At 43.6% G+C, this 25,220-nt stretch overlaps 1 protein-coding gene across 1 annotated transcript in view; it reads right to left on the minus strand.

Moving 5' to 3' along the window:
- COL20A1 (collagen type XX alpha 1 chain) overlaps nucleotides 1–25,220 on the minus strand; it is a 182,464-nt gene that overhangs the window by 119,908 nt on the left and 37,336 nt on the right. The window contains exons 7-8 of the mRNA XM_033914324.1: nucleotides 13,189–13,344; nucleotides 12,963–13,082 (exon numbers count right to left, since the gene is read on the minus strand). Of these exons, the coding sequence (XP_033770215.1) occupies nucleotides 12,963–13,082; nucleotides 13,189–13,344 (276 nt within the window). The remainder of the gene's footprint in view (nucleotides 1–12,962; nucleotides 13,083–13,188; nucleotides 13,345–25,220) is intronic.

A 25,220-nucleotide genomic window follows, 5' to 3' on the forward strand; every position in this document is an offset into this window, starting at 1 on the left:
AAGCAAGTGCCAGACTATCCACACTCTCTTTGAATTATGTAGACCATAGACCACATCAGGATGTAAAGTTCAAAACAATATCCAACTTTACTTCTCCTGAGTAAAATAAGCAGAGGCACTTTCCTTGAACAGTGGACAATTGCTTTCAGAACACAGTCCAACTATATACAGATACTTTCTCTCCTTTACTCCCAGATATGATTTATAATTTCATAACTCCAGTTATAATGATCAGATGTTGGGCCAAACCTCTCCTAATCCAATTGCACTGGTCAGTTGGTAGGCTCTGACCAAAAGACAAATCTCCCGTCCAGATGCAGTCCTTAAAACTCCTCTCTAGGAAGTCCAGGAACTGGCTTGATTTCTCTGTAATTTTTCTTAGGCTTCTGGAAACTGCTGGAAACTCCTGTCATGAGCCCCTACCTTTTTCCAGAGGTGCCTGACTGCCTGTACGCAGTCTGTGGTTCCCATGGAGACCCAGGTGCATGAGCTTTTACTCCAACTGCTAAACACTCTGTGCAGCTCTGAATGCTAAGCTGTCCTTCCTACACCACTACACAGTATACATCAGTATTTCTCAACACATTGTACGCATACCCTTAGGGGTAAGGAGCCACTTGTTGGGGGTGCGCGACACTGCGTGGGTCTCCCGTCCCTTTCCTCCTTAATGGCTGCCATGCCCTCCTTATTGCCTGCCTGCCCACCCCCCTCCACTGAAGCCATCGCTGGGGATCCCATGCCCTCCTTCTTGCCCACCTTCGTCCTCCGAATCAGACCCAGAAGGCTTCCCTCCAATGTCAGAGCTAATGTTAGAGAAAAGCCTTCCAGGTCAGCAGGGAATCTCAGTTACCTCCTTCCAGGTAGGCTGTTGCTTCCTGCCTTCAGGGTACTTGTTGTAGGGATGCGTCAGCGACTCTTTCACATTGCATGTGGCTGACTCAGATGCCTCTCCGATGTCAGAGCTGACATCAGAGGGAAGGCTTGTGGGTCAGCCATGTGCAGCATGTAAGAGCCGCTGTCCATGTGTCCCTACAACAAGTGCCACTGAAGGCAGAAGGAGCAGCCCAGCTGGAAGGCCCTGAAGGAAGTGAGTACTGCCCTAGAGAGAGCAAGTAAGGGAGAGAGGGGACATGATATGGGAGAAAAGGAGAAAGGAGGGGGAGAGAAGGAGCACGTTGGGACATGCGAGGGGCATGATTTTGGGACAAAGGCTGGAAGGCAGGGAGGGTGGCACGAATTCGGAACACAGAAGAAAGGGAGGGGGCATGAACATGGGACACAGAAGGGAGGGAGGAAGGGGGCACTAACTTGGGACATAGGAGGGAGGGAAGGAATAGAAAGGGAGAATTGTTGGGTATGAGTGTGTGAGTGAAAGGTGAGAGATGGTGCACATGGGAAAAGAAAGAAAGAAAAATTGGGCATAGAGAGAGAGAGTGATGTAGAGATGCATGGGGAAGAGAAGGATGAGAGGGATAAATGTTGGATATGATGGTGGAGAAAGAACAGAGGGACAGATTGAAGAGGATGCATGGGGAGGAATTTTGGACATAGTGATTGAGGGAGAGATGTGACATGGTGCTGGAGAAGAGTGACAGAAGGAGAAATGGGCATGGGGCTGCTGGGTAGTGGTGAAAAATGCTGCACATGATACGGAGAATGAGATAGGGAGAAATGTTGGATGTGGTAGTAGAGGGGGTGGGAGAGATGCAACCTGGATCTCTCTCTCTTTCCCCACTCCCTTTGCAGCAAGGGAGGGAATGAGAGAAAGACAGATGGACAGTGTGAGAGAGAGAGATGTTGCCAATAGGGGTGGAGTAGAGAGGAAGAAAAACTGGATTTATGGAGGGACTGAGAGAGATGTTGGTTGAGGAAGGGAATGAGAGGAAGCGTGCAGGAAGCAGAAAGAAATAAATATTGGATACACAGTCAGAAGGAAATGCAACCAGAGACTCGTGAAATTACCAGACAACAAAGATAAGAAAAATTATTTTATTTTCAATTTAGTGATTGAAATGTGGTCAGTTTTGAGAATTTATATCTGCTGTCTATATTTTGCACTATATTTGTCTATTTTTCTATAGTTGTTACTGAGGTGACATTACATATTTTAAAGTCATCTGCCTTGACCTCCTTGAAAAAAAAACCCACAAATATAAATGATAATTAACATTTTCTCTGCTTAGTGTGCTTTGTGGTTCTTTTTAATTTTGTGGTTACCATTATGTATTAATAAGGTTGTATTGTGTGTATATATGAAAAATGAATGGAAGAAATTGCATTACAAGTAGTACTATTATTATGGGATGGGGTCAGGGGTGGAGCTTGGGTGGGGGTACTCAGTTGATATTTGATAGATTTAGGGGGTACTTGGCTGAAGAAGTTTAGAAACACTGGTATACCATCGAGGAGGACGAGACAAGGCTGCCCGTTGTCTCCTCTTTTATTTAATATAGCTTTGGAACCCCTCCTCATAGCATTGACGTCTAATAATGATATTATTGGAATACAAATTGAAGATTTAGAGATCAAACTCTCCGCTTATGCAGACGATGTGTTAATCTACGCTATGTTGGACTCAATACCGCATATTATCAACACTATAGACTCTTATGCGCCTCTAGCGGGATATATAAACTAAATAGTACAAAGACAGAGGTATTGCCACTGACGGACTATCCATGTGGAGACTTTATATCTCGTTTTGGTCTTAAAATATACATCAAACAAGTTGAAATATTTGGGAATTTTGTTTGCAACTACTATAGAAGAAACTAGTACCTTACTATTGGATCATATTATTCACCTAATCAAGTCTACAGCTCTACAATGGTCCCCTCTGAAGTTATCCTGGTGGGGGAGATTGGACTCTATCAAAATGGTCTTGGCCCCTAAAATCACATATATCCTTTCTATGATACCCTTTTTACTTCCACTAAAAGCCTACTCCAAAATCGAATCTCTTCTATCCAAATTTCTATGGAACAACAAAGTTCCCCGCATCGCACTCAAGAAGTTAAAGTGCACAAAAAACAACAGAGGAGTAAACTTTCCCAGCATGTACGAATATCACATAGCATTCTTATGTAGACAAGGCTCCCAATGGCTGTAACCCCAGATGATAAACAGCTCCCTTCCTGGTTACAATTAGAACATAAATTATACAATAAAGAATTTCTACGTCACTTACCTTTCATGTCTTCAAATTCTGTTAGAAATAATCCCATATTATTTTCTACTGTGGTTGCAATCAATGAAACTGACGCTATTGCAGATCATAAATGGAATTCTACTACAGCTTCTCCCATATGGCTCAACCCACAAGTACAAATCCAAGGTAAACATATTGAATGGAAATTGTGGATCAAAAACGGTTTATGGTCTATATCTCAATTACTTACTGAAAATAAGTTGATGAGTTTTGCTAACTTAGCTGACAAATTCCATATACCATCTAGTCAATTTTATCAATGGCTACAATTACAACAATCAGTTAAATCCTTCATGAAAAAACACCTCATATCGAATGAAGTATCATCAATACTACTGTGGTGTGTTCTATTTAGACTCAAAAAAGGGGGAAGCAACTGCCTGGTATAAACTATTGAAGAAACATAAATTCCCCTCCCCAACAGCACTATATGATGTCTGGTCCACAGACCTCTCGCTTTCATTAACCCCCAGCACGATGGGAAACTATATGGCTCAATTCTTTTAGTTCATTACAGGCTGCTGCTCACAAACAAATGGTTCTTTTTCTGTATCACAGGGCATATTGGACCCCATACAAATTATCTAAGCTTACCCCACTCAATTCAGAATTATGTTGGTCTTGCTCTGCCCAAATTGGTATATTAGATCACATGTTATATCATTGTACACTGTTAAAATCTTTTTGGGCCAAAATCTGGTCTACTATTTGTCAAATTTTGTCAATACAAGAACAATTGTCCTTTAACATAATAATCTTAGGAGGCTCTGTTCTGTCCTCAAGTCTGGATAAATAAGAAGATAAACTATTACAATCTCTTCTTTTAATAGCAGTGAAAATGACTTTCTCATTGGAAAGATTTTACTACTTTAAACTATACTGAGTGGTGGAATACTGTTTCTCTGTACGTTAAATATGAAAAATCTGTCGCCCCGACAATGAATACTTTCTCATCTTTCAATAAGACTTGGAGTAAAGTTCTGGACTTTTGTACCAATTAATTAATAATAGTCACTCTGCGTAATGTATAGTCATTTGATATCATACATCTGATAATTTTATCACACCCTTTATCTGCATTGTAATAATCCTGCACGAGAACATATATTTTCCTTCCTGTTACTTATTCCCTGAATTATGATGTTTTCTGAAAATTCTAATAAATATTATTGAACAACAACAACAAAAAAGAAACACTGGTATACAGAACTGAATTTTAAAACTCTCAGCTTGCAGTTCTGGGAAATTTGATCATGTTACACCACTTCTAAAGGAAAAACACTGGTTACCAGTAAACCACAGAATCATTTATAAAATAGCTTTACTCACATATAAAATACTAATAAATAAAGCTCCCATATTTTTAGAAACATATCTAATACCATACTCTCCCATAAAATCCTTAAGATCTGAAGATAAAGAACATAAGAACATAAGCATTGCCTCCGCTGGGTCAGACCCGAGGTCCATCGCGCCCAGCAGTCCGCTCACATGACGGCCCAACAAGTCCAGGACCTGCACAGTACTCTTCTATCTATACCCTTCTATCCCCTTTTCTAGTAGGAAAATGTCCAGTCCTTTCTTGAACCCCAATACCGTACTCTGCCCTATTACGTCCTCTGGAAGTGCATTCCAGATGTGCACCACATGTTGGGTAAAGAAAACTTCCTAGCATTCGTTTTGAATCTGTCCCCTTTCAACTTTTCCGAATGCCCTCTTGTTCTTTTATTTTTTTTTTTTAAAGTTTGAAGAATCTGTCCCTCTCTACTCTCTCTATGCCCTTCAAGATCTTGTAAGTCTCTATCATATCCCCTCTAAGTCTCCTCTTCTCCAGGGAAAAGAGTCCCAGTTTCTCCAATCTCTCAGCGTATGAAAGCTCTGCAATAGTGCCTTCCTTAAAAGTTATATATTCTAAGGGAGATATGATCTTTTCTGCCACAGCACCACAAATCTGGAATTCACTTCCATTTAATATAAGAGAAGAAAAAGCACTGAGCAAGTTTAAAACTCTCCTAAAGAGCTGGCTATTCAAGGACGCTTTCCAATAGATTTGTTATAACCTATAATAGCTTCAGGAAGACGATCTAATAGAATTAAGCGGGTACCTGTTCCCCAATCTTCAGTGTCTTGACCCTCCCCTGGTTTTATTTTTTTTAGAATTGTATTTATGTCAATTGCTGTCAACCGCTTCCCTCCTTACATGTATTAATGCATTAGTAGTGAATGTTATGTTTGTCGGTTTTTAAAATTTTATTCAATTTTTGAACTTATGTAAATCGCATTGGATTTGGACTATGCGAAGTAATCAAAGAAATGAAATAAACTTGAAATAGATGCACCCCCTTAACTCTCCCACCAGAACATGAATGAACAAAGTGATTTGCATAATAAAGGGAATCATTTGGGGTGGCCTCACCCTAAACTCATTCATTACTTCTCTTTAAAATCAGTACCAGATGATAGCAAATATAGGCTGGAACTCTCAAGTTCAAATGACATGGGTGATAAGCCCATGGCACAGCATGAGATTAGCAGATGACAACCTGAAACTCAAATGGCAAACTGATTTTAACACACACACATCTTGTCTCCCTAAATTAGGAGAGATCACCTCTTTATTCACATATTAAGGATTGCACCTTGTTACACAAACTCTCACATTTTATCAGCACCATACATGAAAAATACTTTTAGTCCTATAGTGTTCCACTGGATTAGAGAAATGTACCTGCTGAAATGTAATCTTGGAAAGAATTTTAGTGGCAAGTGGCTAGACACAAGTCCAGATGACACCTTGTGTTCGAAACGCATAATTAGATTTTCCCTTTTTACTTACTGTGGCCTAGAAGTACCAAACAGGATCGGTAAGACCACGTGGGTCTGCTCTGATCTGATTTTTGGCCAATTCTTAAAGTGCTATTGATGCACTAAAAATTTTGCATGCAAATGGTTTGTGCAGAAGTTTGTCATACTCCCCAACTCTCTCGTCCGATTGATTGCTGTGAGAGCGACTCACACATGCGCAGAGCCAGCAAGGGAAGCCCCAACAGCTGAGAGGCAGGGAAAGCCCCAAAGCAGCCTCCTGCCACTCAGCTATTCGTTTTTTCTTTTTTTTTAATGGGCACAGATGCTTTGTGTGTGTTACACATGCATAATATCTGCCCCATTAAGACAAAGAAAAAAATCCCCCCCCCTCAACAATGAAAGTCCTCCTTGACATCTCCCCGACGAACCAGCCCCGGGGAACGAACCCCTCTTGTGTCAGCGATAATTGGCAGGAGGGATACCCACTACCCTCCTGCTATGCCGAACACCCCCACCCCACCCCGCCCAAGAGAAAATTGGCAGAAGGGATGCCCACTCCCACCTGCCAGGACAACTCCCCCCTCTCCCCGAGAGAAAATAGGCAGAAGAGATGTCCACTTCCCTCCTGCCATGCTGACCCCCCTCTCCCTGGTGTGGGAGAAAATTGTCAGGAGGGTTACCCACTCCCTTCTGCGCACAAAATGCTCCCCTGATTGGCTCACATGTCTACGGTCCCTCCCCTTGGGAGATGCCTTAGGCATCTGAGCCAATCAGGGCCTTGGGCCTCTCCCTGTGTATCCTGTTGCATCGAGGAGGAAAGGCCCACTATTTTGGATCGATGAGCCTTGAAGGTGGAGGGACCATGCTTCCTTCTTGCATCCAACTTTGGAAAATGGTACCGGGGTAGGGTTCAGGGGGATCATCTGGTGACAGGAGGGAGTGGGCATCCCTCCTGCTGTTTTCACTGCAGTGGGGGGGGGATCAGTTTCAGGTGCCAGTTGATCAGGGAGGGATGTCAGGTAGGGCTGTCATCAGCGGGAAGGGGGTGCTTTTTTTCTTTTTAATGGGGCACATATTGTGTGTGTGTAACACGCACAGCATCAAAAAAGGGCTAAACTATGGTTTGGTGAATGACACAGGAACAAATTTGTCCCTATCCTAGCAGGAAATCAATTTCCCCATCCCGTCCCCATGAGTTTTGTCGCTGTCCCTATCCCATTCCTGTAAGCTCTGCCTTAACTGCACAATCCTCAAACACTTATGATTTTAAAGTGTTTGAGGCTTGTGCAGATGAGGACAGAGCTTGCAGGAATGTGGCAGGGACAGGAAAAGAACTCGGCAGGATGGGAAAATGAGTTCCCCAGGGACGCGGAAAAATATGTCCTCCTGTCATTCTCTACTATGGTTAGACAGGTAAACAACTAGTCTTGACCAGTTGCTTTTTTTGGATTGTTAAAAGCAATCACTCTTTTTTGTGCATCGGGAAGCCATGTTAGAGCATCAATCACTCTGCTAGTTTACATGGCATTTCAATATTAATGAGCTTATTTGCATGGTTGGATCGGAGAATAAGTGATCGTGCAGAAAACCACACGGTGAGCCGTTTTCTGCATCGGGTCAGTAAAGTCAATCGTCGCTAAACCAGTCAAACTGGTTTAGCAACAATCATTAGAGGATCACTGACTTTAGTGCATCTGGCCCTGTGTTTTTGATTTAGAAAACACTATACTCTCTTCCTGTAGATACATTACAAATCATGAGAAATGTAGAAAACTGGGGAAAACTGTAATATGGAGTAGCAACTGGGTGCTAGCAACACAAAATTCCAGATAGGGCTGCAGTCCCCTCTGAAATCCCACCCCTCCCCCAAAGTTCAGCTGATCATAAAGCATACTGGATCTCAAATCTAAGTAACCTGTAACTTCAGTGACTCCTCCCCTTCCTTTCTGGGATCCTTTGTTTAGGGTCTCCTCTCACAAATAACATAAAGTTCATGTACTCCAAACAACCAACAAAATACCTGGTATATACCACTAAAGGGACACTACAGGAAGTTCTCGGGTTAAGAACGGGTTCCATTTTTTAAACCATTCTTAAGTTGAATTTCTATGTAACTCGGATCCTAGTATTCTTCCCACCTTCTCAACCTCCTTGAGGCCCCTTTTGCATCCCTTTCCATTCATTTCACTGTTCCCTCTCCATCACAACATCCAACATTACTCCTTTTCATCTCTCTCTTCCCCATGCATCTCTAACTCACTCCTCTCCTACCATGTCCAATAATTCTCTCATCCACCCTAAGCCCAACAATTCTCCTCTTTATTCATCTTCCCATGTGCGCCATCTCTCTTTCCCTCTCTCCCTCTCTCAAACACCCAATTCTCTCTTCCTATTCCCTCTCTCACCTTAGTATTTCTTTCCCTTACTCCCACTATTCTTCCATCATGCTCCTCTCCCTCCTTCCCTTTATTCTGTGTCCCAAGTTCATGCCCCCCCTCCCTCCTTCCTTCCATCATTTGTCCGAAGTTTGTACCCCTCTCCCTCCCAAGTCCCAACACGCCCCTCTCTCTTCCTCTGTTCTGTGCCTGAAATACATACCTCCCTCTGACAGGTGTTTACCTTCTGGCCGGCTCCCTCCTCCTTTCTGCCACAGTCGTTTCTCTGCAGAAAGCCCGGGCGATGGCTCCTATGCACGTACTGCAGCTGAGTAAGAAGCCTTCCCTCTGATGTCAGAGGAGCTTCCTCCAACATCAAAGGGAAGACTTCCAGCTCAGCTGCAGGACGTGTGTCAGCCTGCCACCCGCGGCTTTGTGCAAAGAAATGACTGCAGCAGGAAGGAAGAGGGAGCCAGCCAGAAGGTAAACACCCACCAGAGGGAGGCATGTACTTTAGCCACAGAATGGAAGGAGGGAGGGAGAGAGAGGGGCACGTTGGGACTCGGGAGAGAGAGGGACGCATTGGGACTCGAGAGGGAGGGAGAGGAGTGCAATGGGACTCGGGAGGGAGGGAGAGGGACGCTTTGGGACTCAGGAGGGAAGGAGAGGGGCGCAATGGGACACCGAAGGTAGAACAGGACCCCTGTTCATAAGTATGAGTCCAACTTAAGTCGGATGTTCATAAAACGGAGCCTGCCTGTACTCTCTGGGGTTTCCTGTAATAGGGACCAAAGGATATTATATTTAAATAGTGATAAAACAAAACTTTTTATAGCATAGTACAGCTCAAGATATCTAAATCTGCCTTCTCCAACAGTGCTCTCTGGCCATCACCTGAGGCAGAGGACCTTGTCTCTGTGCAGCGTGGGGACTACAGTGTCATCTATCAATCAAGCTTGGTCCCGTCCGTCCTACAACACTGCACCGGAGCCACATCACTGCAGATTGCAGGTACACTTTTGGGAACACCCCCTCAAGGAGTTCTGGGTTAGGGTGCCAAGGGTGTCCTGGGGATTTGTTATCTGTATTGCCCAGAACCAGCCAGATCTGAAATGGTATAGTACCTAAAGTAACTGGATTTTGGACTCTCAACTCCAATCCACCTGCTAAGTACCAATGTATGTCTTATTGTTCCCTCTGTAATTCCCCCCACCTGTGCACTGTGTATTGATGCACCTTCTTGTCCAATTTGTCTGTCTTGACTAGATTGTAAGCTCTTTTGAGCAGGGACTGTCTCTCTGTGTTTTGATGTACTATTATAGCTATGCACAAATGTTTAATGGTGTTTTATGCATAGTGAATGCTATTGAATATGTCTAGTAGTGCTACAGAAATGATAAGTAGTAGTAGTAGTAATATAGCACCATTGAATATTACATTACATTACATTACATTACGGATTTCTATTCCGCCTATACCTTGCAGTTCAAGGCGGATTACAAAAGATTTGACTGGACATTTTCCAGTGAAGATACAATTTTTATTTTTTTTTTTTTTTTTTTTTTGACAGAAGAGAGATAGCTAGATACATTCCTAAGGGGAATTAGGGGTTGGATAGTAAAATGACAGTGCCGAACTGTGTGATATGGACAAAGAGAATATAGTTAGAGTAGGTAAGATTACCATCTAATTTTTGGGGTCTGTTTGCTTGGAAGGTGTTTAGGTGGGTTATTTGGGGAAGTAATATCTTGAGGTAGGTGGAGAATGGTTAAGATATTTGGATGAATTTTTTGAAAAGCTGGGTTTTGATTTCTTTTCGGAATGTTTTGAAGTCGTCCGATGTTATCAGCAGATTGGAGATGGTATGGTTGAGTTTTGCTGCTTGTGTTGCCAGAAGGTTGTCAAACAATTTCTTGCGTAGTGTGCCTTTGAGTGGGGGAAAAGTAAAAGGGTTTGGGGTTCTTCTGTGTCTTGAGGTGGAGATCTGGTTTAAGCGGTTGTTTAGGTAGGAAGGGGAAGAGCCATGTAACGCTTTGAATAATAGGCAGTGGAATTTGAATTGAATTCGTGCTTGTATGGGTAACCAGTGGGAGTCTAAGAAGGCAGTAGTTATGTGATCATATTTTCTGAGTGAGTAGATCAGTCTGAGGGCGGTGTTTTGTATGGTCTGGAGTCTTTTTATCATAGTGTGTGCACAGCTATATTTCCGTTAAATATATATTGTTTATAGTCAGGTGCAGCTCAAGGCAATCTGCTGCCTGAGGCGAGGGATGAGCTGTGAGCTGGTGCCCTCCCTCCACTCCCACCCCAAGCATCCAAAATGGGGGTGGGACAAGAGTTGCCCCAACTATTAGGCTTTCCGCTTTCATCCTTCTCCCCCCCAAACAACATTTTTCCCATTCCACCCCACCCCCACATCTACCTTCAATTTGTCACAAAAGTTGCTTGGTGGCTGTATGAGGAGTAGTGGCTCATGGCCAGTAGGGAGTGATGTTTATGGGACGGTAATGGAATGGATATCAGAACATGATAGTGCAGTATTAAGTGCCTGTTTTTCGTATGATTCTGGGTAATTCTAGTTAGATACAAGCATGTGTGTCAGTTAAGGCCACGCCCAATAGAAGCATACAAAAGACGGGTGAATACAAATCTGAATATGAATGAAGCTAAAGCCAGAAAAACACACTACAGATTAATATAAGGGAAAGTATAATAATATTCTTTTTATGTACTTTGCTATTAGGCCAGATCATGAAGGAAACCAGGGTATACATGGACTCCATTTTGGATTCTTTGTCTTTTCTATATCTTCTCTGTCTTTGGAATCCATTTTGTGTCAGTGACTTTCTGTCAAGTCTGTTCAGAGAGATTCCCGCTCTTAGCATCGTGGTGTTAATTGATACCAGATGTGCCTCAGGCTGGTTAGAAAAAGTATATCAGATTTCATATCCCAAACTAAGATATAACAGGTATTAAATATGATTTAATCAAGTTATGAATGTATGGAATGCTTGGGCCCAAGCAAGTGCTGGAGTGATTGGGTGACTGTATTGAACAAAAGAATGGGTTTTGAAAAAAACATATTATATATATTTGCAACCTAAAGAAATCCTAAAACAGCATCTGGAAATGGTTAAGTTAGAAAGGCTTCTGTGTGAGTAGGTGAAATTTGAAACTGTCAGCTTAGGGGGAACAGCCCCTCCTTCTCTTTGATTGCCTTCTCCTGCACTTTCTCCTTTCCTCTAAGGCTGACAACTTTTCAGCATTGTAGGGCTGAGAACATTTCAGCATCTTTTTAACAAATGATTTCTCTTAATATACCTTTGTGAAAAGGATAATGTATATTCAGAAATGAATGTGGACAGAACAAATATGAGTTCTGAAACTTTTAAACGTAGAATTCCTTTGTTTAATTTTAAACACCTCCTTGGTTGATTTTTATTGGTTGAGAAACTGATGATGTCACACTGAGCCAAAAGTATATAATAGAGGGTCTTGAGATCTTAAGCTGAGCTCGTTATCAGTAGGCCAGCATTTTGGCAACTATAACGATCTCCCACTAACGTAACTGATAATGCAATTATGCTGTATTCTTTTGGTGTCATGATTGAAGATAACCACAATAAAATTACTTTGGTAACTTTACGTTAGTGCCATGTTGCATTTTTTTATTATTTTTCACACCTTGAGCTTTATGAGTGTGCAGTCCAATGTCCCTTGCTCACTGTAGTGATCCACAGAGCTACCCTGCTGCCGGTCCAGGCATCTTTTTTGCACTACAGCCTGCCCTCTCTGACAACTTCCTGTTTCCACTAGGGCGGATCGCAGTAGAGAGAAGACACTAGGACCGGCAGGAGGGTAGCTCTGTGAATCGCTACCGCCACCCAGCAACTTTTACAACAAATCAAAGGTAGATGGGGGGGGGAAGGTGGAATGGGAAAAATGCCAGTTATGGGGGAGAAGGGTGAAAGCATTAGATGTCGGGAAGGGGAGCAGCAGAGAGAGCCGACCAGCAGGTAGGCTGGCTGGCAGTAAGATGCCGCTCCCTCAAAATTGCCGCCTGAGACCACCGCCTCAGTTGGCCTCATTTTAGGGCCGTCCCTATTTATATTATATAATAATACACCCCCAGAGATTTCATAGATATTTAATAGCATTCACTATACTTACAGCACCATTAAACATTTGTGTGTAGAATATAATTATTACACACAGTTTAAAATATACCATTATGATGTCCAATTATGCATTTTACAGAATTGTTGCGGAAGAGCGCTGTTAGTTTAGTTATCAAACATTTTGAGGGGGAAACCAAGGCTGGAGGTTTACCTAGGGCACTCAATATCCCTGCACTGGCCCTGCTGCCAGATACCACACAGGCTGAGTTGCCTCAAGGCTGCACTTCAGCATCTGTTGCACTGAGCATCTCCATCCATCTTTGGGGTGGCTGTACTTACAAATCTGAAGTACTATGTGACTGGAAAGCAGCCCTATTACCAAGCTATGAAAAAGAAGATAAGACGAAAGAGAGAGACAGCAAGCAGTGCTGGGTTAATACTTATAGTCTACAGTACCTGTGAATGTGTTCCCCCCTTTATAACGTAGATTTCTCACTGCTTCTAAGACTTCCTCCTTCGTATGATAAGTGCTGAGATTCCACTCTGTGCGTGGGTCCCCACTGTACTGAGACAACCCTGGGGGAGGGGGGGAGGAATGGAGGAAGGAAATCGCATTTAATAATAGGTTTGGGAAGGGTAGGAGATAATTGGTAAACAGTGACCCTGGATCTCACTCACATACCAATTCTGATGTGCTTGGAAGTGATATGAAATGGTGCAAGCAACCCCACAAGGAAATCTCGAATAAGTCTGAAATTATTACGCCCAATGCTCCAAGAGCCATCGACAAGAATAATCACATCTGCCTGCGTCACAGCATCACACTGAAAGCGAGACCCTGCATGATAAAAGTACAGTTAAGTATTATTGATTTCAACTGCATATGCCACACAGTTGGCTCAGCTCGTACGTGTACTGCCTCTTACAGAACACCAGCTCTTTGATAAAGTCTCTGCACAGCGCGGGTAGCTGGAAGGATTTTCACAGGATTAGACTTGTCCACATTGTTGGAAACATTTGTCAACCTTTTTTAAAACAACTCCTCAAAGTCAAATCTTAATGAAAAGCTAAAGTTCGTTCCCTCTTTCAAATATACAGTTTGTCTGCAAGCACAGAAACACACTCTCCTGAGGTTTGGGTAATGTCTCTCACACATGTTCTCAAGAGAGTCCATCAAAATCCTGGTATCCTGGCTGCAGTACACCCAGCCCCACAGGTAAGGGATAACCACCTCTGCACAGCTTCACACCTTCTTCTTTGGAAGAAAGGCAGAAGAGGGGAGATGTGATAGAGACTTATAAATATCTATGCAGATAAACACACAAGAAGTGTGAGTCTCTTTCAGTTGAAAGGAAACTCTGGAATGAGGAGGCATAGGAAGAAGGTGAAAGAGGTCAGACTCACAAGTAACCTGAGGAAACCCTTCTTCATGGAAAGGGTGATGGATTCATGGAGGTGGTGAAGATGAAAACTGTATCTGAGAATTAAAGAAAGCTTGGGACACGTACATAAGATCTCTAAGCAGGGCTGGATTTTCCTATAGGCTAACTAGGCTTCAGCCTAGGGCCTCAAGATCAAGAGGGGCCTACATTCAAATTGTTAGCAAAATTAAAATTACACTATTCTAAAAACAGTGAACACTAAAACACTGAACCAAAAATAAGGAGAAATTCTACGCTTTGGGATCGGAACCGGCTCCGGCCGCAACGGGGCGCCGACTCGACTTCTCCCTTTCTTTTTCTTGCCCTGGGAGGAAGATTGGGGAGGGAAAGACATCAGTCCAGAAACAGCTGGGCAAAGCCCAGCCCCGCAGGGAGAGAGGCAAAACGTGGATCCGTCAGGACAGGGCGGCCCAGACTGGCATCAGGGGGGGGGTTCAGTGGAAGGGGGAAGGGAGGCAGGCAGGCTGGCATTGGAGGGGGGTGTGGGGGTTTAATGGAAGGCAGGCAGGCAGGATGGCATGGGGGGTGTTCAATGGAAGGGGGATGGGAGGCAGGTGGGCAATGGAGGGGGAGTGAGGTGAGGGAGGACGCACTGGGGGCACTATGGACATAGGAAGGGGCAATGTTGTGTGTTATGTTTGATGAGTTATTGTTACAAGTACTATATATGGTGCTGAGAATAAATGTCCAAATAAGTGTTCTCGTGTCACATATAAAGGTTAGTACCAATAACAACATGTTTCATTTAACATATTGATATATATCACAGTAATGATGTATTTTATTATCTCTCATGTAATTTATAAACTTAAAAATGGGAGGTGAAAGGGCCTCATAAGTGGAATGTACTTTTCATCTAAATCCGGCCCTGTCTCTAAGGGAGTAAAAGGGAGAGTAAATGGCTTGGCAGGTTAATATCTGCCTTCATTTTTCTGTTTCTTTGCACATTCTCACACTGTTGCTAGGGCCGAATCCATTAGACACATTAGCACCACTGTGATTTCCAGATTTAAGAAAGGGTTAAAAATGAAATAAAACCACAATGTTCCCCCTCCCCATACCTCCTATTTCTATAAAATCGGGCGCCCAACTTTACATTTAGCATGCAAAGTTGAGCATGCGCTTTATAGAATAAAGCCATTTACCCAAACAACTTAATTTAATTGGCTGTTAATTAATTGGAGTTAACAGCCAATTATAGGCTTAAATTGGTGTCACGACCTTAATTGGCACCAATTGAAAGCTGAGTGTACAAAGGGCTTTAGGGCCAGATTCACTAACCTCCCGATCGGTCCTGATCTGGCCAGTTCCGACGAATTCTTAAAGCCCCAATATACAGATGGGGGCAGCTGGAGGAACGCCCCCATCTGTCTGCATGGATTGCTGTTATGCAATCCGCGCGCATGCAAAGATCATCTGTAGATGGTCTGCGCATGCCCGTCCGAGCCGGGGCCATTTTTTTTAACTTTAACTTTTTTATTGTTTTTAGCCCTGTGAGCCCATGGTTTTAACCCACTTTAAACCCGTGGGTTAAAACCACAGGCTCGCAGGCCAGGGAAGGGCAGGAGAGATTCGGGAAAGATCGGGGCAGAGCAGGGCGGCATTCGGAGGGAAGATCGTGGCAGATCAGAGCGGCATTCATGGAGAAGATCGAGCAGGGCGTCATTCGGGGGGAAGATCAAGCAGGGCGGCATTCGGTGGGAACATCGAGGCAGAGTAGGGCGGCATTCGGGGGAAGATTAAGCAGGGTGGCATTCGGGGGAAGATTGTGGCAGAGCAGGGCGACATTCAGGAGGAAGCAGGCAGGACAGATTGCAGGGCAGAGAGCAGGGCTTCCAGTCGGAAAGATGTTTTCGACTGGTCCCCAGCAGTCGCTTTTTCAGTTGATCGGCCAGCCTAGTCAGATTGGATTGATTGTGTTGTGAATCACTGCCTTCCCGACTTTTGAATGTCCCTCCCCTCATTTCCATGCGCGGATCGGAGGATGGTCAGCAGAGAGGTAAGTGAATTGGGCCAGAAGGGAATTTGGTCGCTAAGGGGTCGCAAACCGATCGGTACACAATCGGTTTGCTTAATGAATCTAGCCCTTAGTTGCTTTTCAAAAAGCTGCATGTGCAATCTCTATGGTGTGCAACTTCTAGGGGGCAGGAGCAAGGGCGAGTCAGGGGTGTGCCTATGAGTTATGTAGCAGGTTATAGAATACTAGGGATTGCATGCCTGCCAATAGTTAGGTGCAAGCCAGTGACATGGCTTTAAGTGCTTTCACATAAGGCACAAAACTACGGGCTTATACTATATTTTATAATGGCCGTTCCGCATAGATCTGCCCTTATAGAATTTGCAGTTAGTACAAATCAGTCCAGCTTGGCAACCTTTTGAGAATTCACCCCATAGGGAGTACTTCTATAGCTGTTCAGCTGGAGGGTGCCTGATAGGAATTTATTCTGTAAAGGAAAAGTAGAGTATTAGCATTACCAGGTATATGTTTATGCTGTGAGATGCAAGAACTTCTGCCAAGCAGAGAAAAGTGGAGTAAATGCCAGAGACGGGTGCACAACTTATTGTGTTCTTAAGTTTAAGGTATGTATTTAAGTAGGAGTTCTGTCCATAGTCTATCTATGTGTACGTATGTTATATGTTAAAGATCATATTAAAAAGCACACAATTTCAGAACCTAACAGACCGTACTTCCACCGTCCTCTTTAAAGACTCAACATCTAAATCATCATCAACTACTTATGGGGTTCCTCAAGGGTCTATTCTCTCTCCGTTATTATTTAATATTTTTCTTGCTCCTTTAATTACCTTATGTCAATCTGTGGGTTTTCAAGTTTTTGCATATGCAGATGACATTCAGCTCCTGCATCCAATAGATACCAACAAAATATCTGATATCCGAGAGATCAGTGAGAAACTTGACCAAGTTCATCAATGGCTAAATACAAATAAACTGGCTCTTAACATCAAAAAAACAAGTGTGATGCTCTTCCCATGGAAAGAAAATTCTACTCTCATTGCTCCCATCACTATAAAAAATGTTCCCTTACAAATAGTTAATAATATAAAAATCTTAGGGGTGATTTTTGACACCAAACTGAATTTTCATGATCATATCAGTAATATTGTTAAAACCACCTTTTATAGATTACGTAGGATTCGATCTATCTCAAAATTTTTATGTCCAAAATTGTTAAATATTCTTATTCACTCTTTAGTGATTTCTAAATTAGACTACTGTAATGCTCTCTTTAAGGGTATATCACTAAATGAGCTTAAACGCCTTCAAATTATTCAAAACGTTTCCATTAAACTCATCAGTAAATCTAGAAAATTTGATCATGTTACACCCCTTTTAAAAAATGCACATTGGCTTCCAGTTATCCATCGGATAACATATAAACTTTGTTTGCTTATTTTTAAGTCTCTTTTCTATAAGACTCCAGCAGTGGACAGTCACGTCTATAAGACTCCAGAGAAGTGGACAGTCACGTAGCAGGAGGGAGAGAGGATCGGCTAGTGACCTGTCTCCCAGGAGCAAGAACGAAGGACATCACCGACAGAATCGAGAGGATCCTGGACGGTGCAGAAACAGAAGAGACAGCAGTGATAATCCACGTGGGAACAAATGATGTCAACAGGAGAAATTACAGCAGGACTACGCTAATTGAACAGTTCAAGATCCTAGGAAGGAAACTGAAGCTGAGGATACAGAAGATAGATTTCTCAGAGATTCTGCCAGTACCGAGGGCAGACGTGAAGAGGCAGACCGAGCTACAAGCAATAAACGCATGGTTGAGGAGATGGTGCGAAGAAGAAGGATTCCTTTTTGTAAGGAACTGGACAACTTTTTTGGGGAAGAACAAGCTCTTCAGGAGGGACGGACTACACCTGAGCAAGGCAGGAACGAGACTGCTAGCAAACAACGTCAAGAGAGGAATTGAGCAGGCTTTAAACTGAGAAGAAGGGGAAAGCCGATAGTTGACCTGACGTCGACGGTTCGGACAAGAGTATCCAAAGAAGATACTGAGTGGGAAAAATGCTGGGAACAGGCAAGAGACGAACAACAGAAGCTGTTGACCAACAAAAAGGACAAACAGATAAAATTAGAGGAACAGGAGAGATCAGGAAATCAGGTTGCAGACGAAAAAGATACACCAAAAAATGAGGAAGAAAGGAACAGAAAAGATACACCAAAAAATGAGGAAGAAGGGAACAGAAATGAGGGACTGGCAGCCCAAATAGGGGATGGTATGGGGAGCAAAACACATGTAAAACCAGCAGAGAAAAGAAAAGACCAGGACTTAAATTGCTTGTACGCTAATGCAAGGAGCCTAAAGTCCAAAATGGGAGAATTAGAAGCCATAGCCATAAAAGAAAACCTAGACATCATTGGAATCATGGAAACATGGTGGAACGAGGATAACCAATGGGATGTAGTGCTGCCAGGGTACAAACTCTATAGAAGAGACAGGACCAACAAGAAGGGTGGAGGAATAGCACATAAAAGACACCATTCCCTCATCCGGAGTGGATATAGAACCAAAGGCGGAAGGACTGGAGTCATTATGGGTCAAATTACCAGGAAAAGGTGGCCTTAACATAAGATTGGGTCTATACTATCGTCCACCTGGACAAACGGAAGCAAACGACAAAGATCTGGCAGCAGAATTGAGGCGGGAAGGCAACAACAGGAATGTGACAGTAATGGGAGATTTTAACTACCCCGGGATAAACTGGAATATTGGAAACTCAAACTGTGCGAGGGAAACAGAATTCTTAGAGGCTGTGAGGGACTGCTTTATGGATCAGCTTGTCAAGGAACCAACAAGAGGATATGCCACTCTTGACCTAATCCTCAACGGAATAGGGGTACCTGCAAAAGAAGTGGAAGTAGTAGGGCCACTAGGAAACAGTGATCACAACATGATCCAGTACAAATTAGGAGTAAGTACAACAAAAGGGAAAAGAACCACAGTGACAACGTTCAACTTCAAGAAAGGGAACTATGATGCTATGAGAGCAATGGTAAGAAAAAAACTTAGAAACAGCTCAAGGAAAACAGAAACTGTAGAGCAAGCCTGGTCTCTATTCAAGGGCACAGTGCAAGAAGCACAACATATGTACATCCCCAGATTTAGAAAAGGGTGCAAAAAAAACCGAACAAAAGACCCCGCATGGATAAACAATGAGGTGAAGAAAGCGATAGGAGACAAGAAAAAATCATTCCGGAAATGGAAAAAGGACCAAACTGGGGAAAACTGGAATGAACACAGGAAATGCCAAAGAGAATGTCATCAAGTGGTTAGGAGAGCGAAAAGAGAATACGAAGAGAGACTGGCCAGGGAGGCAAAAAACTTCAAATCATTCTTCAGATATGTTAAGGGGAAGAAACCGGCGAGGGAGGAAGTAGGACCGTTGGATGATGGAGATAAAAAGGGAGTGATAAAAAGGGAGTGATAAAGGAGCAAAAAGAGGTAGCTGACAGGTTAAACAAATTCTTCTTGTCAGTCTTCACAAGCGAGGACACATCCAGTGTACCGGAACCCGACATGATCTTCCATGGTGATCAAGAAGAAAAACTGTCAGCAATAGAGGTGAGCCATGAGGATGTCCTCCAACAGATAGATAGATTGAAAAGCGACAAATCACCAGGCCCGGACGGAATCCACCCTAGGGTACTAAAAGAACTAAGAAATGAGATAGCGGGAATACTCCAACGAGTTTGCAACCTATCCTTGAAAACTGGAGAGATTCCGGAGGACTGGAAGATAGCAAATGTTACACCTATCTTTAAAAAGGGATCAAGAGGAGACCCGGGAAACTATAGGCCGGTAAGCTTGACATCGGTTCCAGGCAAGATGGTAGAAGCACTGATAAAGGAGCACATCGAAAAAAATGGGCTGATGAAAGCAAGCCAACATGGCTTCTGCAAGGGAAGATCGTGCCAAACAAACTTACTGCACTTCTTTGAGGGGGTAAACAGCCAGTTGGACAAAGGGGAACCTGTAGACATCATTTACCTTAACTTCCAAAAGGCCTTTGACAAGGTACCCCATGAGCGGTTACTTAGGAAGATGTGGAACCACGGGGTGGAAGGGGACGTACACAGATGGGTCAAACACTGGTTGGCAGGCAGGAGACAGAGGGCTGGAGTGAAAGGTCACTACTCGGGCTGGAGGAAAGTCACGAGCGGAGTTCTGCAGGGGTCTGTACTTGGACCGCTGCTGTTCAATGTATTTATTAATGACCTGGAAACGGGGACGAAATGTGAAGTTATAAAATTTGCGGATGACACTAAACTCTGTAGAAGGGTTAGAACTACGGAAGAGTGTGAGGACCTACAAAGGGACCTAAGCAAACTGGAGGAGTGGGCGAATAAATGGCAGATGAAATTCAATGTAGGGAAATGCAAGGTCATGCATATAGGGAGAAAGAACCCGATGTTCAGCTACCAAATGGGGGGATTAGTATTAGAGGGAAGTAACCTTGAAAGAGATTTGGGTGTACTGGTGGATACAACAATGAAGTCAACGGCGCAATGCGCAGCAACCGCAAAGAAGGCAAACAGAATGTTGGGTATTATTAAAAATGGTATTACGACCAGAACAAAAGAAGTCATCCTGCCGTTGTATCGGGCAATGGTGCGCCCGCACCTGGAGTACTGTGTTCAGTATTGGTCACTGTACCTTAAGAAGGATATGGCAATACTTGAGAGGGTCCAGAGGAGAGCGACACGAATGATTAAGGGCATGGAAAACCTTTCATACACTGAAAAATTGGAGAAGCTGGAGTTCTTCTCCCTGGAAAAGCAGAGACTCAGAGGAGACATGATAGAGACCTACAAGATCATGAAGGGCATAGAGAAAGTAGAGAGAGATAGATTCTTCAAATTTTCAAAACATATTAGAACAAGAGGGCATTCGGAAAAATTGGAAGGGGATAGATTCAAAACAAATGCTAGGAAGTTTTTCTTTACTCAGCGGGTGGTGGACACCTGGAATGTGCTTCCAGAGGATGTAATAGGGCAGAGTACGGTACTGGGGTTTAAGAAAGGATTGGACAATTTCCTGTTGGAAAAGGGGATAGAGGCGTATAGATAGAGGATTACTACGCAGGTCCTGGACCTGTTGGGCCGCCGCGTGAGTGGACTGCTGGGCACAATGGACCTCAGGTCTGACCCAGCAGAGGCATTGCTTATGTTCTTATGTTCTTATTCATATACAAACTATTGATACCATATCACCCTAGCAGAACCTTAAGATCTAATGAGCAAAATTTATTGACCATTCCTTCACTTAAGATTAGTAATACCAGACGGCAGTTTATCTTTTCGGTAACTGCTCCACAGACTTGGAACGCTCTCCCAATTTACTTACGAAAGGAGCAGGATTTAGGAAAATTTAAAAGTAATCTAAAAACATTTCTTTTTAATGATGCTTTTAATATTTAATTCAATAATTTTAAGGCAAGTGATTTTATTATTTTACGTTTTATTGTTATTTGTTTCCCTATTGTACTTTTCCTTTGTTTTGCTCTTCTTTAATCAATTGTATTTCATACCCCTATCTTACCTTGTGTAATGAGAACAATGTATTAGTCATTTACCCGATGTTATTATTTAAAGTTTGTATTGTTTTGTCTTTTATTGAATGTATTTTAAATTGTTCATCGCTTAGAATTTGATTAAGCGATTAATCAAGAGAAATAATAAACTTGAAACTTGAAACCTACAGGTAAGGAAGAGGCACTGTGAGTCAATCTGGAAAGAAGAAATGGAAAATGAATTTACACTGGTGTGATATACAGGCCTCCTTCACAGACAGAAGAAATGGACAGGCAAGCAGGAGGCAGGAAAAGAGAAGCAGAGAAAAGCAGAAGGAGAGAAAAGCAGAGCAGAGAACAGGAATGGGGAAGAAGGAGCAACAGAAGGCAGGAGAGAGCATGGGGCATCGGCGAGAGGTAACTCTGCCCACCCCCTGACATCACCCACAGGAACTCCTCCTTAAAAGGGGAAGGGCCAATGGCGCTCAGCCATTCAGCGCACGAAGGCGAGCGTTAAAGGTGCTCGCCTTAGCGAGAGTGCCTTTGCGAAGGGCCTTAAGAAGGGACGAGCTAAAGAAGAAACACTAAGGAAGGACACCTACACAAGTACCGATAAGCAAACACAGTAGTAGCAGAGGGCAATCACAACAGACACAGAGGACACATACAAGCAACAGGAGTAGCAGGTTTAAAATCAAGAAAAGGACTTCACAGTAACACCAAGGATGTTACACGGATTCCTACACAAGGAGAAGCCACTTCAGACGACAAACCGGCAAGCGGACAGCAATGGATGCAGCAGACAGAAGCAGGATGTTGAGCTACCCAGTTTTCTGCACCGTTTGCCATATGTATGACTACCTCCCCTCTGGGAGGCGATCTTATATATGCACTTGATGCGAGGAACTGGAGGGTCTGAAGAAGCAAGTCAGACTCCTGGAGGGCAGAATAGTGGAACTAGAAGCACTTCGAGCAGTGGAAGAGGAGGACAGAGAGGCAGAAAACTTCATGTCAGAGGAAACCGCTGAGGAAGAAGTCAGGGAGTTAGAGAAGTTCATCGAACAGGCATACAGGGAGGCCGTGGAAAATCACCAACAACAGTGGAGCTGCCAAGATACACCTACAGTGAGCGAGGACCAAGATACACCTACAGAGAGTGAAGACCACCTGGAGGACAACCACAAGGAAGATGAGTCCGGTGCAAGCCAACGCCAGGATGAGGGAAGATGGAAGTGCACAGAGGACATGGACCTATGGCTAGAGAGATGGCCATATACCAGGGACAAGGAGCTGCGGCTAAAGAGGCAAGAGAAGATAGAGAGGACAGCAATCGTCATGGAGGACTCCATCATCAGACAAGTCGACAGCCACATAGCGGGAGGAAGACAGGATCAGCTGGTGACTTGCCTACCGGGAGCCAAGGTAGAAGATATAGTGAGCCGCATCGACAGGATCATCGACAGCGTGGAAGAGGAAGATACGGCGATGGTGATCCACGTGAAGACAAACAACATGAGCAACAGGAACTACAGCAGGGAAGGACTGAAGGACCAGTTCCGGATGCTAGGATGGAAGCATAAGACCAGAACACCGAGGGTAGCATTTTCGTAGATCCTGCCGGTACCCAGGGCCAATGAGAAGAGACAGACAGAGCTGCAAGCAGTCAACACATGGATGAGGCACTAGTGTGAGGAAGAAGGATTCCACTTCGTGTGCAATTGGACAACGTTCTGGGGAAAAAGCAAGTTATTCAGGAAGGTTGGACTCCACCTCAGCGGCAACAGAACAAGGCTGCTTGCAAGCAACATCAAGAGCGAAATTGAGAAGTTTTTAAACTAGGAAGAAGGGGAAAGCCGACAGTCGACCAAGAGTCAATGGTTCGGCAACCAGTATACCCAGAGGATACCATGCAGGAAGATAGCGAGGAAAACTCACCAGATCATAGGCAAGACAGATCAAAAGAGACACAAGAAGGAAGGAAAATGCAAGGAAGTAACATTCCACAAACTCAAGTGTATGTACACGAACGCAAGGAGCCTATGGAATAAGATGGGGGAATTGGAAGCTATGACACAAAAAGATAACCTTGACATCATCGGCATCAAGGAAACATGGTGGAATGAAGAAAACGTCTGGGACACCGTGCTACTGGGATACAAGCTATACCGCAGAGACAGAGTGGGTCAAAAAGGTGGGGGTATTGCCCTATACGTCAAAGAGGGAACTGAGTCTACCAGAGAGAACATGCCAAAAATGAAAAATAAGGTAGAGTCTCTATGTGTCAAAATTCCAGGAACAAATGGAATGGAAACGAAGATCGGCATCTACTACCGACCCCAGGGCAGTCCGAAGAAATTGATGGAGAAATGACGGACGAGATTAAATGCAAATACAAGGGAGGTAATGCAGTTATCATGGGCGACTCCAATTATCCGGGGATAGACTGGAACCTAGGCATCTCTGGCTGCGGTAGGGAGACCAAGTTCCTGGATGCTATAGGCGATTGCTTCCTGGAACAACTTGTCAAGAAAAATACGAGAGGAAATGCAATTCTGGACTTAATTTTAAATGGACTACAAGGACCGACACAAGGTGTAGAAGTAGAAGGGATTCTTGGAAGCAGTGATCACAATATGATCCACTTCAACCTGGACACAGGGGCAAAACATCGATCCAGAACAACAGCCACGGCACTGAACTTCCGAAAAGGGAATTACGAAGGGATGAGACTCATGGTAGGGAAGAAGATTAAGAAAAGGATAAGCACTGTAAAAATGCTAGAACAAGCATGGTCCACACAGTCACCGAGGTGCAAAATCTATATATACTGTATATCAACAAGGTATCCAAGAGGAAAAGAACAAGGACCTGGCATGGCTCACTGTAGCGGTGAAGAAAGTGATCAGAGACAAGAAGACTTCGTTTAAGGAATGGAAAAGGTCATCAAAAACGGATGAAAACTGGAAAAAGCACAAACAACATCAAAGCAGGTGCCATAAGGCGGTAAGAGGGGCCAAAAGAGACTACGAGGAAAAAATAGCCAAGGAGGCTTCATGCCGTTCTTTCGATATATTAAGGGAAAACGACCCGCGAAGGAAGCGGTGGGGCCGTTGGATGGAATAAAGGGAGTGCTAAAGGAGGACAAAGCCATCGCTGACAAACTGAACACATTTTTTGAGTCTGTATTTACCGAAGAGGACATACACAACATACACAGGCTATACGCGGGAAATGAAGACGGGAAACTGACAGGGTTAACAGTCAGTCTAGAAGAGGTATGCAGGCAGATTGATAGGCTTAAAAATGATAAATCCCCGGGATCAATGGCAGCCATCCGAGGGTAATCAAGGAAATGAAATGGGCTATAGCTGAACTGCTTCAACTAATAGCCAATCTATCGATCAAATCGGGAAGGATTCCAGAAGACTGGAAAGTGGTAAATGTTACACCGATCTTCAAAAAAGGTTCAAGGGGAGATCCAGGGAACTACAGACCAGTAAATCTGACCTCGGTACCGGGAAAGATGGTAGAGGTGCTGATAAAGTACTGCATCATTGATCACCTTGACAGACACGATCTGATGAGGACCAGTCAGAATGGCTTCAGCAAAAGAAGATCTTGCTTGACGAACTTACTGCACTTCTTCAAGGGAGTAAACAAGCAGATAGACAAGAGTGACCCAGTCGACATTGTATATCTGGATTTTCAGAAGGCGTTCGACAAATTTCCG

The sequence above is a fragment of the Geotrypetes seraphini genome, chromosome 11 (assembly GCF_902459505.1).
Source record: "Geotrypetes seraphini chromosome 11, aGeoSer1.1, whole genome shotgun sequence".
Taxonomy (NCBI): Eukaryota; Metazoa; Chordata; class Amphibia; order Gymnophiona; family Dermophiidae; genus Geotrypetes; species Geotrypetes seraphini.